Source organism: Poecilia mexicana, unplaced genomic scaffold (assembly GCF_051168715.1).
Source record: "Poecilia mexicana isolate PSO_F unplaced genomic scaffold, ASM5116871v1 scaffold_6, whole genome shotgun sequence".
In the NCBI taxonomy this organism is placed as follows: domain Eukaryota; kingdom Metazoa; phylum Chordata; class Actinopteri; order Cyprinodontiformes; family Poeciliidae; genus Poecilia; species Poecilia mexicana.
Window position 1 is genome coordinate 6,674,395 of NW_028263375.1, and position 16,011 is coordinate 6,690,405.

Consider the following 16,011-nt stretch of genomic DNA (forward strand, 5'->3'; position numbering starts at 1 on the left):
CTCTGACTATCTAAAAATGAGTTTTAACTGTCCTGAGTGATATTTAAGGTACCTACATTTACATCCTGTTTAAGATATCTTCAATAACATACTTTCAAGCATTGCAAAAACACAAAATCTTAGAGTATTTTTGGCCTAGTTCCTAGTGCAAATATCTTGGCTTATAAAACTAACTTATAAGTAACTTTTCAGCAAGATATAGGCGCTTGTTATATGTCAGTAATTCCTTAATATTAATTAAAAGATAGTACTGGAACAAGACATTTTGCTTATAATATGTGAAAACTGGCAGATTTTTTCATAGTAAAAATGCTCAAAAAAAAAGTAAAAAGTACAGCATAGTAAAAAAAAACTTACAAAAGTATTTTTTTCCAAAATGTGACTGAGTAAATGTAACTAGTAACAATTAACTAATATGTATAAACCAATGACAGATATCTGGAATGTAAGTGTGATTTTTTGTTAAAACGGCTTGCCGTATCACATCAGCGCTTTGCTCTGTTTCTCCTCCTTGCAGTGTTTGTGCAGGCCAACAAGCTGCAGCAGCACATTTTTGCCGTTCACGGTCAGGAGGACAAGATCTACGACTGCTCCCAGTGTCCGCAGAAGTTCTTCTTCCAGACAGAGCTACAGGTAGGATCTGTCACCCGGCCGCCTCCGTCTGCAGGTCAGTCAGGGGAATGTGGGCTGCAGCTGCTTTTCCATTAAACTCTGTAAACTGGAATAATGGAAACACGGCAATTTTTAAAGCGCTAGAAAGTGGTGGGTTTTTGTGCTTTTTTATGTGTTTCTGCTGACAAATACTAAATATTTCAATGTTATATGTTTATTTAATCTGAATATCTTGTATTTCCCTGAAAAAATTAAAGTTTTTCGAAGGCTGACCAAGCAGAACAAATAAAAATGTTCTGATCCAGCAACGTTTAAAACCAGGTTTAGTAGCAATGAGTGGTTTCGACCCACTTTTCTTTCCAGAATTGTTTCCTTTCACTTGCTGCCTTGGAACTATGAAAAATAAATTTGCTTTATGAAAACGCTAATTTTTTTTGATGAAAAGTTTTTCAGTAGTGTCAAAATAGATGTATTTCACAAAACTGCAATGGAAACACTTTTTCCCATCATGTGATCAACAAGCGGATGTTGCTGTTAGTGAAAGCGATAAAGACGACGACAGGAAGTGCTGGGAGGATGATGGTTTGTTTTCCCAGAGCTCACGGCATCACAGTTGGACTGAAAGTTGCATTAAAAGTTCATCGAAATTGTAAACTCTGCATTATTCTGTAATTAATGCAGAGTTATTTAGTGCAACTTTTAATCCAAAGTTGCACTAAAAGTCCATTTAACTTGTGAACTTTGCATTTTTTGGAAAATGATGACACTTTTAGTGCAAAGTTCCCTTAAAACTTTGCATTAAAAGTGTTATTTACTGAATCAAACATTCATGAAAACGTCTTCATGTTTGACAGTCAGTCTTCTTCACAACCCTTTAAATAAATATTTACCATTTCATAGCAGTTTACATCCGTCGCTGCCAGGTTTTTTAATGACTTATTCCGTGAACAAGCTTATTCACATGTGATTTTAATTTAATTTCTTATTTAATGGAAACACTGCAAATTGCTTCTTTTTTTTACATTAGCAGAGTTTAGACAAAGATTTGCTCACATTCATAATGGAAACCCAGGTAGTGTGACCAAGGACACTCCATGGCTGAGGAATCTGATCCAGCTCAAACTCCAGGCCACCTCTGCAATCACTCCGCCTTTTCTGCCCGTTTTCCACCCCTCTCTCTCCGTCTCTCCTCATGAGGTCCTGGTAGGGTTCTGGCAGGCTTTGGATCGTTATGATTTAGACTCATAAGTGGATATAAGTCACACTAGAGTAGGTCCTTAGCCAGCTGCGGTCGGCTCGGTGGTGATGTAAACCTTCCTCTGCAGATCCTTTGGTCTTCAGGAACCTGAGAGGTGAAGGTCAGAGAGTCGCTTCATTCTGCAGATTTACTGCAGCGTCGTAAACTTTTCTCACTATAAGATTTAAGCACTTATCAAGAAGATTTCAAACTTCAGCAGCGCAGAGAAGATAAAATAATATAATAATAATAATTAACCAGAAGGTTGTCTTTCATTGGTTGTCCGGTGCTAAAAAGCAAAACAGTCAGTCAAGTTTATTTGTGTAGCACATTTCAGGAAGAAAGCTTTTCAAACAGCTTTACATCATAAAAGCACAAAAATCAACAATTTCACATTACATTTTGTGAAATGCCATCATTACATATCAAAATGTTGGTCAGTGTTTCATTTATTATAACTCAGTGTTTCAGCTGTTTTCCAGAAGTTTGTTCCAGATTTGTGGTGCATAGAAGCTGAATGCTGCTTCTCCGTGTTTGGTTCTGGTTCTGGATGCAGAAAAGCTGTTGTGTGATTTATAAACCACCAGCAGTGTTTTAAAGTTTGTTGGACTCTAGATGCTGTGATGTGCTCCATCTTCCTGGTTTTAGTCAGAACGCCAGCAGCAGCGTTCTGGATCTGATGGGGTTTTTAGTCAATCAGTTGCATTGGTTGCAGTAATCAATGCGACTAAAGCATGAATGAGTTCTCTAATGCTTCTTGCATTAGTCCTCTAATCCTGGAAATGTTCTTCAGGTAATAAAACTTGAAGAACATTGTTAGTACAAGTTTGCATTAAAAGTGTCATTATTTACCGATCAATGAAAAGTTGATCATTTGTTGTTGTGACTCGTGTGAAGTGGAAAGAGTGTTTCCACTGCAGTTTTGTGAAATATTTCTGTTTTGACTGTTGAAAAACTTTTTAACAAAAATGTGAGTGTTTCCATGAAGCACATTTATTTTTTGTAATTCACATTTGTGTGATGGGAATTACAAAACTATACAAACAAAGTTAAAATGACTTAAATACTAACATTTTCCATGTATTAAAAAATACAATCAAAATAAACAATTACCAAACAGGGAAACAATTATCAGAAGTAATTAAATTTAACACCGGACCACCAGGTGGGAAAGCACTGCATGCAAAAAGCTTCAAATCCCATTTTTTCCAGTTATGCGATCCATACCAGATTTTTAGAATAGTCTGAAAAGCAAAGATCTGATTTTGTTTGAAGTTTACATTCCGAAAGCGTTCTGGGTGAAGAAAGTGGGGAAAAAGAGAATAATTATTGAAAGCTAATAATGTATAACAGCTGTAGTGATGATGTGGTGCTGAAGCGGCCAGCTAGGCCTCCCGTCCCCCCGAAGAGAAAGCCACTCAGTCAGGCACATAAAGCGGAGGTGATGTAGTGCCAGAGGTGGTGGGCATATGGCCGGCCAGGCCATTTAGCAGCAGGGCAACCGCCGGACCCTGTCGGTTAATGTCCACACACACACACTCCGGATAACCTCCATCACAGCTCTCTCCTGCCGTCTGACCCGGCCCCGAGGAACACCACAAATCATTTTTGTTGAACTGACGAGAGATCCTCAGAACTTCCTGAAGATCATCTTTAAACGGGAAGAAACGCGTCCAAAAGTTTGGAAAGATCATAATCCAGCTTTGGATGGTATCATTTTTATTAAACTTCACCTTCAGCCGTCTGTGTCTGTCTCCAGGTATGGTAATCGATGCCTCTTTGAGTGAATAATCATCATACTCAAAAGCTGCAGCAAAAGGATCAAAAATGCAAAAAACCAAGTCCTGACGACTCACATTTGTCTCTGCTAATCCGCTATTAGGTGCGTTAGCTAATTCAATAAATTTTGCGCACTTTGCTTCCCTGAAATTTATTTTTCCTGGCAAATTCTAAAATGCTAATTTATTTGACTGTTTTGTAAACTTTTAGATGAATAAAGTTTGACATCTGTGTTGAAGTCGACTGTTATTAAATCTTCAAGTAAGTTTGAAAAGGTCAGATTCCAGCTACAGATGGTATCCTTTTTGTTATTGTTATTGGTTGTGCAGGAGGCTCCACTTCTGCTTTTCAAAGATGTACGGATGTATAATTGTGCATCTGTTTGCAGCCATTTTCACATCCATGTCTACAGTATAGAGGCACAGAGGGCAGCGAACATTAAGATCAACAGAAAACATTTTTTTCTTGTTTTTAATGCGTCGTTTTCAGCCGCTTCAGTCTGACTGCAGCGATTTCCCAGCATCCATCTTGTTACTCTCCAGTCTTGGCCCAAACGTGTGTGTGCATCGGTGTGTGTGTGCGTGAAAACCTTCAGCTGGAGCCTGACCTGCCGCGCTCCACCGCCCCATGGGAGGGCGCTCTAAGTGGGCTAGACAGAGAGGCCGACCGGGGGAGATGGAGAGCCTCGGCTGTGGAGGTTAACGCGGGTGTTACTGCGTGTGTGTGCACATCTGCCAGAGAGTGGAATGGGCTAATTTGTGTGTGTGTGCCTTAATGAGGTAGGGATGGATGGAAGGTGGCGGCTTGGCCGGCCAGGAAAGGCTCTGGCCTCTTTTGGGCCGTATGATGTCCGGCTCAGAAACGCGGCGGCGCCACCCGGGGGTGTCAGCAGGCGGGACGCATCCCTTCCTCCCTCCTGGTTTCGCTCCTTCAGCCCCACTTACACACACACTCCTCTCCATCACGGCTCCTGCCACAGTTTTCACTTCCTCCCTCTTCCTGTCTGACTCCCCCCCGCCGTCCCAGAAGATCCAGCCCCTATGCATATTTTAGCCCCTCTCCTCTCTTCCTCTCTTCTGTGCCTCTCCCCAGCGTCCCATAAATAGTGCAGACGTAAGCTGGTAAATAAGAGATGTTTTTGCTCTGTGTGTGTGTGTGTGTGTGTGTGCGCGTGTGTGTGTGTGTAAATAAGAGATGCTGTGGCCCTGATCACTGACGTCCTCCTGGATCGCTCTCTTTCTCTCTCTCCAGCTTCACAGTCGACTCAGTTTTAGTTTTGCTCTCTTCTCTTTGTTTATTTCAGCTGCAAATATCAGAACTCCAACAACAGTTTTCACATCAGAAGCAAACAGCAAGCTGCTAACCATAGTTGCTTCTGGTTTAGCATAATTAGTTTATAGTATGCATATACTCTCATATATATATTCCAGACCACTCAAAGACCTTAAACTGGAGGCTCACTCACCCCGTGACTCTCACACATTCATACATCGATTCAATACGCAGATGTAACATTAAGATTAAGCTGTTTTAGGGCCTCTTGCCACTTTAAATCTAAATAATTTGCTGCTGGCCACGCCCCCCAACTCAATGTTTACACTCACAACTGAAAGTATCTGCAAACAGATGTGCAATTATGCAACCATACAACATTGAAAAGCAGAAGTGGAGCCTAATGTGCAGCCAACAGGAATTGGTTTCCAGGTGGAAAGTCAACAGCAAAACGCTTGTCTTTTCCAGCAGCCATTGTACAGCAGTAAAACCAGCTGACCAAACATGCTGACGCTCCACTTGGGTTGCTAGGCGACGGGCGGAACTCTGCTGGGGTTGCTAGGTAACGGGTTACATTCAGAAGGTTTTTGAAGTGGCTCATTTTTCAGACACCAAAAAATATTATCTTATTGTCCAAAAACAGCTTGGTGGGTTTTTTCTAAGCGCTTCGGATATTTTTAGAAACATTTGAGATCCGAATTTTAATTTTTCTTTATAGGTTGCTTTGAGGAATTCATACAGAAGCCATTAATTGTAGCAAAGGAAGATTTTGCTGAAATAAAATAGTTTCATGTTTTTATTTTTAATTTAACCAAAGGTTGGATTTGTCTAAATATTCCATCAGGAGCTGTACGTCTGTACCAGGAGGTTACTAACATTGTACGATTTATGTTTAAACTTTATCAAAAAATATCAAATTAATCAAAAGACAGTATGGAATTGAACCCTGTTATTTGATGGGTTTGATTAAATTCTGTGTTGACAAGATGTTCAATATTCATGTGTCCATTATTCACACTCTGACAGTTTCACTTCCTTCCCAAGCCTCCAGGAGGCGCAATACTGCAGCTTCTCCCCCATAACGCATCTCCTGGTCTCTGCACCTGTTGTTTTTTGATACTTCCAAACAGCAGCACTTTCTACATTTGTTGCTTTATTTCAAGCCATATAAAAGGAAAAAAATGCATATTATGAGCTTTAGTAGGTGAAAAGTGTGTAAATATATACACAGATACATACAGAAATAAACATACAGTAAGAACAAAACATTGTCTGAGTCATCAAATTCATGTATTATATAATAATACTGCAATAAGAACACATTTAGCTCGAAACGAAGTGGGAAGCAGACAAACTTCTTTACTTATTTATTCATATATCTATAATTGCGTACTTTGAAATGTAGCAATTTGTGCTGTTTTTACCACTACGTCACTCCTACCATCATTACCAAATTAATATTTTAATTATATGCTATAAAGAGGACTATGATTTTCCTCTCCTCTTTCTGTTCTCTGATGTTTTAAAGTTTCTGTCACAAACATCAGGTTTTCCTGAATTAATCAAACCTGTCATGGAAAATCCTGAAAATGTTCATTCCAGCAGCTCTTGGTTGCTTCGTTTCTGAATGTTTTTACGAAACGAGCTTCGTTTAAATAATCCCGTCTCTGTCTGACTCTGAGCCTCTCCCTCTAACTGAATTATGGAAATGTGTGTGTGTGTGTGTGTGTGTGTGTGTGTGTGTGTGTGTGTGTGTGTGTGTGTGTGTGTGTGTCTGAACTGGGAAATAAGGTTTAGGTGTGTGTGTGGAGTCGCAGTGTGTACCCTCTGATCCGTGCATCCCTCGGCTCTGTGTGTGTGTGAATTTGATCCGTAGATCCCTGCGGCGTTCCAGGGGAGCGTGCTCAGCTGCCCCACTGCTCTCTGGGAAACGCTGTGTTATTAGAGCAGGGACCTGGGACTCACACACACACACACACACACACACACACACACACACACACACACACACACACACACACACACATACATATTTTTACCTCTCTCAATCCCCAGATCTTTTTTTTTTGTTTTCCATCAGGGAGAAGAAACAGAAAGATGTTCCAAACAAAAGATCCACTCTGCTACGATTCTGCTGAAAACATTCGTTGTTGTTAAACTATGAAGAATCAATCAACAAATCAATAACTGGGTTTGATTATTAGTGTGTGAAGAAACACTATCCGGACTCTGTTTGCAAATAAATCACTTAATTTAATGTAAAAGTTAAGATCATTCCCAACACAGAAGACATTTAGTTATTTTATATTAAATTAAATTAGTTTAAAAAAAAAACATTGCATAGCTTTTCTTATCATTCTGACGATCAAATGAAACATTTAGATCAGATTTAAAAATATTTATATATATTTTGTCATCTTTATTTCATTATTTTGAACTAAACATTAAAAAATTGAAATAAAAATAAATTTCTTTAAATGTTTTCTTGTGCTTCTATTTTTGATTAAGCATTTTTTATTTCAGCTTTATTACCTGCAAATTAAATATACGTATGTTAGTAATTTTAATGTAATTTTTGTCATTTATTTTATTTTATTTCTTTATCAATTTAGTTGGTAAATTAGTTCTTTTTCTTTTTGTTTATAATTTTGTTTGTGTATTTCTGTTTATTTATGGTATTTTAGACTGATATAATTGATATAAATTATTTTCAAAAATATTTATTTATCCAATTGTGTAATTTAAGAAAAATATTTACTTTTTTACTTATTATTATTCTAAGTATTGTTGAAATGAGTTACTTTTAATGGTTAGTTCGTCATTAGAAAAACACTGACGTGTGATAAATATATTTTCTCATCCTTTCTTTCTAACCTGAGTTGGTTGTTCTGGTTTTTCTACATTTTTTTGGATTTTCCTGAAGCTCTGGTCTCTTCCAGGGAACAGCTTCATGGAAGTCAAACTAAAGGAAATGTGTAAAACAAAGCTCCGGACTAAAGAAGCGTCTTCCTCCTGCTCCACTGAGCCTCGGTTCACATCTTTCTGCCAGGTTCCTGTGGATCGTGAAGAATAAATAAACATGTCCGCCTCACAGGGAATTGGTTTTGTGCCGTTATGACAGCGACATGGAAAGCCGGCACGCTCCGCTGCTTCCCCTGAACACATCTCTAACCTCTGGAACGCCGAATTTTAAAATGCTTTATTGTTTTATCCCACATCTCCTCAGCCGTTCCCTGGAATATTTTCCCCTCAGGTTTGTTTCTGCGCAGGTATTCCTGCTGGAAGTGAGGTCACTTCCTGGTTCGGAGCGCGGACGTCTGCCTGGCCGCCGATGTTTTCGTTTGCTCGTTTCCGTCACGCTGAGAGTGAGAGTGTATTTTTGGTCGTGTTTACCGTTCCGGGCCTGGCTGGTTGGGCCAGGAGCCGCAGGAGAGGGAAGTCCCTCAGGGGGGCAGAGAGGAAGGGGGCGGCCCAAACAGGATGCGGTCAGAGAGGTCACGGGGTCGTCACCTGCCCAATTTCATATGCTGGGAATGTCAGAAATATGCATTTTGTTTATGAAAGAAACTAAGAGATTAGGAATTAAAACCATCGGTTAATGAATTAATCTAAAGGTGATCGTTTCATTGATATTCGGCCATTTTCTTAAAATCCTCCATTTTTTTCTTATATTAAGAGGATCAGCAGCCTTTCCATGACTTGCTGAATTAAAATATATATACAACGATTTTTTGCGTCAGATGTTTTTCTCATAATCACAGAATTCTGACTTTTTCCTCATAATTCTGACTTCAGTTTTGACTTTTATTTCTCAGAATTCTGACTTTAACTTCCAACATTTTGACCAAATTCTCATGATTAAAACTTTTCTCTGGTGTTTTTCTCAGATCTCTGACTTTTCATCTCTTAACATTAAAAAAGTCAGAATTCTGAGATTAGAGTCATAATTTCAGTGGCTCGAATCCTGTTTTGTAAAAATACTGACTGAATAAACAAAGTTTTTGGTGTTTTTTTCACATTTTTAAACTTAAAAACTAGAAGATGAACAGAATGAGACCTGTTAAAGACTTCATCCTCCATGAACAGCCATCTTTGTTTCTCAAAGATGACCAGCGGCGCCCTCAGCTGGATGGAGGCCAAACTACAACATTAAGAGACGATCTAAGCGGACATTATTAGTTAATTAGTTGGAACTAATGTTAATATAATAAACTATTAATTGATACGACTATGTATTGGTGCCACGCTAAGTAAGTAAAAAAAAAAAAAAATTACAAGAATAGTGAGTATAATGACTTTATTCTCATAATATGACTTTATTCTTATATTATTTTTACTTTTTGCCTTTACAACTTTATTCTTGTAATACTTGGAATTTATTTTCGTAATATTATGACTTTATTCTTGTACTTTTATTTTTTTCTTAGCATAGCTCTAATACTTCATCATAAATTGCCAATTAATTGTAAGTCGATCAGTAGTTTGCGTGGCGATAAGGAGCTCATCGGAAGCGAAGGCAGACAGAGACGGATGGCGGAGCCGGGGATCCATCGAGCGCTGCGTTTATTTTTGACCTGCTCCCGAGGCGGCTTCCTGTCCTGGGCGGGTGGGGCTGAAGGGCGCCAGGGAGCGGCGGAAGAGGACGAAGACGGCCCATCTGCCGGCTCCAGACGCTGCTGCAAACGCTTAAAAGTGGTGCTGGAAGAGCTTCAACTTGGAGCTAAAAATAAAGCGAAACTCTTGGAAAACCACAGGGGCGACTGAGGTGATCCTCCGTGCGGCGTTGAAGAAACCCACACACGTATCTGACACAGATTCCTGCGCTGACAGACGGTCCGCTGAAAGGTGGAGCCGCCACACACGGACACACCAACGGCATCGCTTCCCCTTCCTGTTTCTAAAACAGACCTGGCACCTGAGAGCAGACCTGATTTAAGGTCTGGTTGCATCATTACGGAGCAGCAAATCAGATTCCAGCAGCGGTCCCCATGCAAACAGATACCTGTGTGATACCTGCATGCACAAACACACAGCAGCACATTAAAGGTGACAGAGCAGAATGGATTTTTTCTCATCCTTCTTTCTGCCGCTCCTCCTGGGATTCGCTGTGTCTGTGTCCGGTTCTGTTTTATGTGAATCTGGTCACATATCTGTTCATGTTTTCGTTTTGGGGGGGCGGACTGCGACAGGGCCATATTTCCCATGAGCCCGCGGCTCTGCAGGCTTTAGCCTCGCTCTCTCTAAGCACTTTAGGAACAACAATAGCAGGCCTGGAACGGGTCGACTGTTTCCTGCTGCAGCCTGCAGGTTTTCAGCAGGAATCATGGTGAAATGAAAACCCAAACCACAAACCAGGTGCTTCATTCATGCTCATTTGTTTTAGAGTGGGGAACGTAGCAGAAAATGATTCACTTATTTTACCTCCCTGCTCGTCTCACTCATGGTTCACATCTGATGGTCCAGCAGACTCGGTTTGATTGGGGAACAAAACTGCAACGTTTGTTACATTTTCTGTGTCAAACCAACCAAACCAACTGAAAACCTGAAAAGATAATTTAGTCTTTATAAAGATAAAGACTAAAGTAGGAGTGTACGGATTTGTTGGTGCCGATTTCCTTAATTTTGGAGGTTGTGATCGGCCGATAGTTACAGCCAATTTTCTCCACTGATCTTATCACCCCAGAGGTCAAAGGTCTGCTGTCCTCTTCTGCCCGTCAGTGAGTTTGTCCAACACAGCGGCCCACCAGGTCATGTCTGTTTTCAGATAACAATATTTACCAACTCAGCAACTTTCTTATTACATTGAGCAACATTTCAGACAAAAGAAATTGGTATTGGCTTAAGATGGAATTGCCAGGTCAGGTTTTTTAAACATTGTCAATTGGTGATTTGCAACCAGAGCACCCCTAGAATAAATATCTCCAACAGTTCTTACAATATTTAAAGAAATGAGGACTGCGTTGATGTTTCAGCAGAGCATTGTGTGGAAGAGATGCCACACTCTAACAGACTCACACTGATCGATTTCTCTGCCTAATCAATATTGAGCCCTAAGAACCACAGAAACCAATTCTGTGATTGTGTTTCTGTGACGTAATTGGTCCAGCGTACCGTCATTCCTCCCTCCTGGACTATTCCCAGTCCACCAAACCTCTCCACCTTTTTCTTTGGTTTCACTCTCCTGCCTCGTCTAAAACAGAATGAGCCTGACCTCTTCTGGCTGCCAGAGGAACTGCATGAAGCTGAGGCAGAGGATGGGTGAAAGCGATGAAGAGGAGTGTTTTCCATCATAATGGGGTCAGCGGCCCCCAGTGAGATCTCCCCGCTCGCTGCAGAGGCCTCCGCAAGGAGAGGACACTTCCTCCTCACCGGCCCGTTGCTTATTCTGCTCATTTGCTGCCGTATTTCTGCCACAGCCTGCATGTTGCTCTCCTGTGGGGCGGGGGGCATTAATACTCTTTACTTTCCTCTGGATGGACAAGTTCAGCCTCTAAAGCCTCGCCACAAACGCACCAAAGGGCTCAACCAAACATGCACGGCTAGATAAGCGCCCGTAGAAAGACAAATAAGTCTTTATCGAGCCCAAACCACGTTTAATCCGTTCCATTCCTGCCCCATCCGCTCCAGTCTGCTCATCCCTCCATCCGCCCCGTTTTCCCTCCTATCCACTTCTGTTGTTTTTTTCTTCCTGATCGGAGAGAAGCAGCGATTAATCTGAGAAAGCTGCTCTTAGTGGTGAGGAGGGGCGGCGTTGATTGGGGAAGAGCTCGCTGGGAATTGTGTGTGTTTGTGAGGAAGCAGAGAGGATTTCTGTGGGAATTGGTCTTTGTGTGCGACACAGACAGAAAGAGAGAGATTCTTAGGAGGTGTTTTCGTCTGGAGAAAGCTTTGCCATCTGGGGAGAATCGCAGAGGAAATATCTCCACACATTCCCAAAGAAATCCCACCAACCATCTCCCCATCCTCCTGCTTTAGATGTAATGCTATCGCTAACTTCTGAACCGGCAAATCCAGATTATCCTGAGTTCAGTTCCCATCTGAAGCTGATGCAGAGCAGCCACATGACACATCCGTTTCAAAACCTTCAGATTTTACTGTTTTATTCACTTAAAGGGGAACTAATATGCAAAACTCACATTTTGCACATTTTTGTACTTCCATTTGGGTCTTGGCTGCTTCTAAAAAAAAAAAAAAACACCCAGCCGGTTCTTTTTTACAATAATTTCAAGTTTTTTGGTGTCTTGAAAATGAGCCGTTTCAAAAACCTTTTCATTAACTCACAGAGGGCACTGCCCCGTTACCTAGCAACCTCAGCGGAGTTCCGCCCGTCTCCTAGCAACCCAAGCTGAGCGCCATTTGGTTTGTACAATGGAAAAGACAAGTGTTTTGTTGTTGACTTACCTTCCAGAAATCGCTTCAGTGCATTCTTGTTGATTGTGTAGGAGGCTCCACTTCTGCTTTTCAATGTCGCATTTGTTTTCAGCCATTTTCTTGTGCTAGCGAAAACGTTGAGTTGGGGGGCGTGGTCAGCAGCAGTTTCTCTGGATGTAACATGACAGCTCAAAATAGGCAGAACTGAGCAGGATAAAATGTCATTGTCTAAGAATTATTTTACAAAATCCTACTAATATGTTTTATGCAGACCATAGATCTATCCTAACCTGTTTATGGAAGCATAAGTTTTAATCCTACGTTCACATTCAGCTGATTTTTTTCCACCCTGTGTTGATTTAAAATGAAACTCGTTGTAAATCTCTGCAGCGTTTTACCTGGAGACCCTCCATCAGTTTCTGTTTGTGCTCTCGCTGCTGATCTGAATTTTAATTTTTTTAAAAGATGGACCTTTTTTTTTTCATTGTAATCAAGTGTTGATGCTCTGATGCCTTTGGAGAGATGTGAGTGAAGGCGTCTCAGAGGTGCCGAGATGCTTTCTGTAAAATATTAATCACAAAATGGAAAGACACGAGGGTCTACCACATCTGAATAAACACGCCGGGATTCCATCGAGGTTCTGACGGAAACAACGGAAACCAAAACACAAAAACAGATTAAATCCATGCTAGTTCAGACTGGGCTTAAGGAGCTGCTAAATGCACTTTAAATTAACGGCTGCTTGTTATACATGTTAGCAGGTTAAAGGTTAAAGTTCATGCCGAGTTAGAGAGTAGAGCATCTTAGAAGAAAACCTTTAGCATCACATCTTGGGTTTGTAAAGTCCTGAAGACTTCAGGAACAACATTTGTTTCACTGCAGGAACTACAGTTTGAAATGATTAATCGTGATTAATCAATTGAAATAATCAACTTATTGATTAATCATTTACTAAAGCACACAGACTGAGAAAAGGCCATTCAGTGAAAGGACAGTGATTGATTAGAAGCAGTTATTAAGCTAAAACATTGCAAAACATAAATATTTTGCATTTAAGATTAAAAACCTTCCAACCAAAACTCCTCAATCTGCAATTAATATTTATTTTCCTATTTAAAAATAAAATTGAATTATTTTGTTTGTTGTTTAATGTATTTCTAATATTGTATAAAAAGGCTTCAGTGGTAAAATGAAACTGCAGAATGTGGCAAATTTTTTTAGCTGATGAATCGTCAGAATAATCTATTAATAAAATAATCTTTAGTTGCTGTTTCAGTAAATGGCCTTTTTTGAGTCTGCATACTCCAGTTAACGATTAATCAATCACTAAATTAGTTGGTAATTATTTCAATAATTGATTTTTCACGATTAATCTAATTGATCTCTAGCTTGGCAGATTGTTTTAGACATTCACCAATGCAGTTTAATTATGATTAAATTGCATAGGTGGATTTTATGTAGTCAGGCACGGTAGTGGAAGGATGATGATCTGCTGTCCAACGTTCTTGTTAAAACTCCACACTGCGACCTTGTGTTTGAATGTTTCCACAGCTCAGCAGCTGCGTTTCCATCTCCGATGTCCACAAAACGTTGTCGATGTTCTGCTAATGTCTGAAAAAAACTATTTTGCAATTGATTGTTTCCATTCATTAAGAGTCACATTTAAAATCACGTGTGAATAAGTTTGTTCATACAGTAAGTCATTAAAAACATGCTACACCGTCATTTTTCTTCCACTTCCTGTCTTCTTTGGCGTCTCTGCCAGTAGTAACAGCAGGTTGATCATGTGAATCATATGATCCAAAAAAATGTTTCCATTTCTCCATTAATTTGGTGAAATGAACTAACTGCAATACAGCCTCATCCTTTTTATCAAAAAGTGTGTTTCAATTAAGCCCATTTATTTTCCTAATTCCAATTTGCTCAATTTTACAGTGAGTGGAAATGCAGGCAGTGAAGTGAAGCAATTATGGAAAGAAAAATGGGCCAAAACCACTTAAAAAGGTTGTATAACCTGCTTCTTCTGCTGCTTGGTGAAAGTTGGAAAAACGTGATTCTTTTCACAGAAATCCAGGTGATTCTGATTAAAAATTGTCTAAAATTTTAATATTTAGTATTTGTTTGCAGAAACACATAAAACTCCACTTTTCTGCCGACTCCTTAGGTCCTTTTTCTTCTTTTGTCGGATTGTCTGAACTGAAGAGACCTTGCTGTTGGTTCTGTGGGAGGTGGTTGAGTTTCTGTTCTGCTGCTGCGTGCGTGTGTGTGTGTGTGTGTGTGTGTGTGTGTGTGTGTGTGTGTGTGTGTGTTGGGGGGTGGGTTGTAGTTTAGTGGAAAGCTCTCCGCTCATGCAGCCCATTATTTCTCCCATCATGTGTTCTCACTCTTGCTCCCGTTCTCCGTCTCTTCCCCGCAGAACCACACACTGAGTCAGCACGCGCAGTGAGACCGGCGCCCTGCGGGATCCCTCAGCTCAGCCGCGCCCCCGACCCGCAGCCGGCGGGGGACCCCCATCTCCACATCACAGCCAATCAAAGTGTCATTTGCTACTCACATGTAAAAGTGTAACGATCGCGCGACTGGGCGCGGCCATTAGGAGCAGCGGGTGACGGAATATTAATGGGAAATGCTATTAAATAAAGAAAAGGGGGAAAGTGGGAAACTGTAAGAGCGACATGACGGGAGGAGAAGGGCGAACAAAGGTATTGTACGTGCAGCAGTATTTTTTATTGTCCCTGCCAAGCCCTGTCCTCCTGACTCATGCTTTTTATTTTATTTTACAACAAACAGAATAAAAAACACGTTTTACTTTTTCGTTATACTTTCCATAGATTGTAGGAGAAGCTTCACTTTGTTGCGTCTTTGTTTTTGTTATTTTTTGTCCTTTTTTTTTGCCTTTTCTTCAGTATTTTATTTGTTGCGGTTAGTAGGTACTTGTGCTGTGTTGTGATTGTTTGCCAGTCGTAATATCCCCGGCCCCGCCCACAAACAACCTTTCCTTTTTATGATTGTTATATATATTTTCTCCCTTTTTGTAATTACTATCAAAAAAAATCATGAAAACAAAAATAAAGTGCAGAAAAACATACAGATCTTTTCTTTCATTTTTCTGCTCTTTTCTTATTTTTATTTGGGATTTCCAGACATGGAGCCTGTTATGGTTATTGTACAAATGATTATCATTGATTTCAGTTCGTCTGGTCAAAGACCGGTTTTTAAATGTGAATTAACCAGATTGCAATAATCTAGTACAGAAAAAACAAGAAAACAAATAAATAAAAGAGAAATAAAGAACTCCTGTGTGGTGTGAGATTATTTAAACAGGAATTGCTTTTTTTTTTTTTTTTTTTTTTGCAGCATTAACCTGAAGTGAGGTTAACAAACACCCAATGACCAAAAGTCCCAAAATAGTTACTGAAGTAACTTGAAACTGACAAAAGTAACAATAAATAAATAAAAATGTACTGAAATTGAGCCAATAAAAATCAGGCAATTCCTTTGATTTTGCTGATTTGCATTTCATTTTAAAAAATTAACTGGAGGAAAATAATGTAGCAAAGATCGTAGGTAAATATTAAATCAAAATGTGTTTTCCTCTTTAAAGGGTGATAATTAGTCAGAAGCTGTGTTTCCATTATAAATGTGTGCAAAACTTTGACGATATTCCACTGTCGAATAAAAACAATCCTGGTGTTTCCATTAAATAAGAAACAATTAAACACATTCAGCTTCATCATCCT

At 39.9% G+C, this 16,011-nt stretch overlaps 1 protein-coding gene across 1 annotated transcript in view; it reads left to right on the forward strand.

The window, feature by feature from the left end:
- Nucleotides 1-15,565, forward strand: part of znf423 (zinc finger protein 423) — a 180,649-nt gene extending 165,084 nt beyond the window's left edge. The window contains exons 20-21 of the mRNA XM_088006140.1: nt 518-633; nt 14,688-15,565. Of these exons, the coding sequence (XP_087862266.1) occupies nt 518-633; nt 14,688-14,717 (146 nt within the window). The 3' untranslated portion in view covers nt 14,718-15,565. The remainder of the gene's footprint in view (nt 1-517; nt 634-14,687) is intronic.
- Nucleotides 15,566-16,011: the final 446 nt, after the last annotated feature.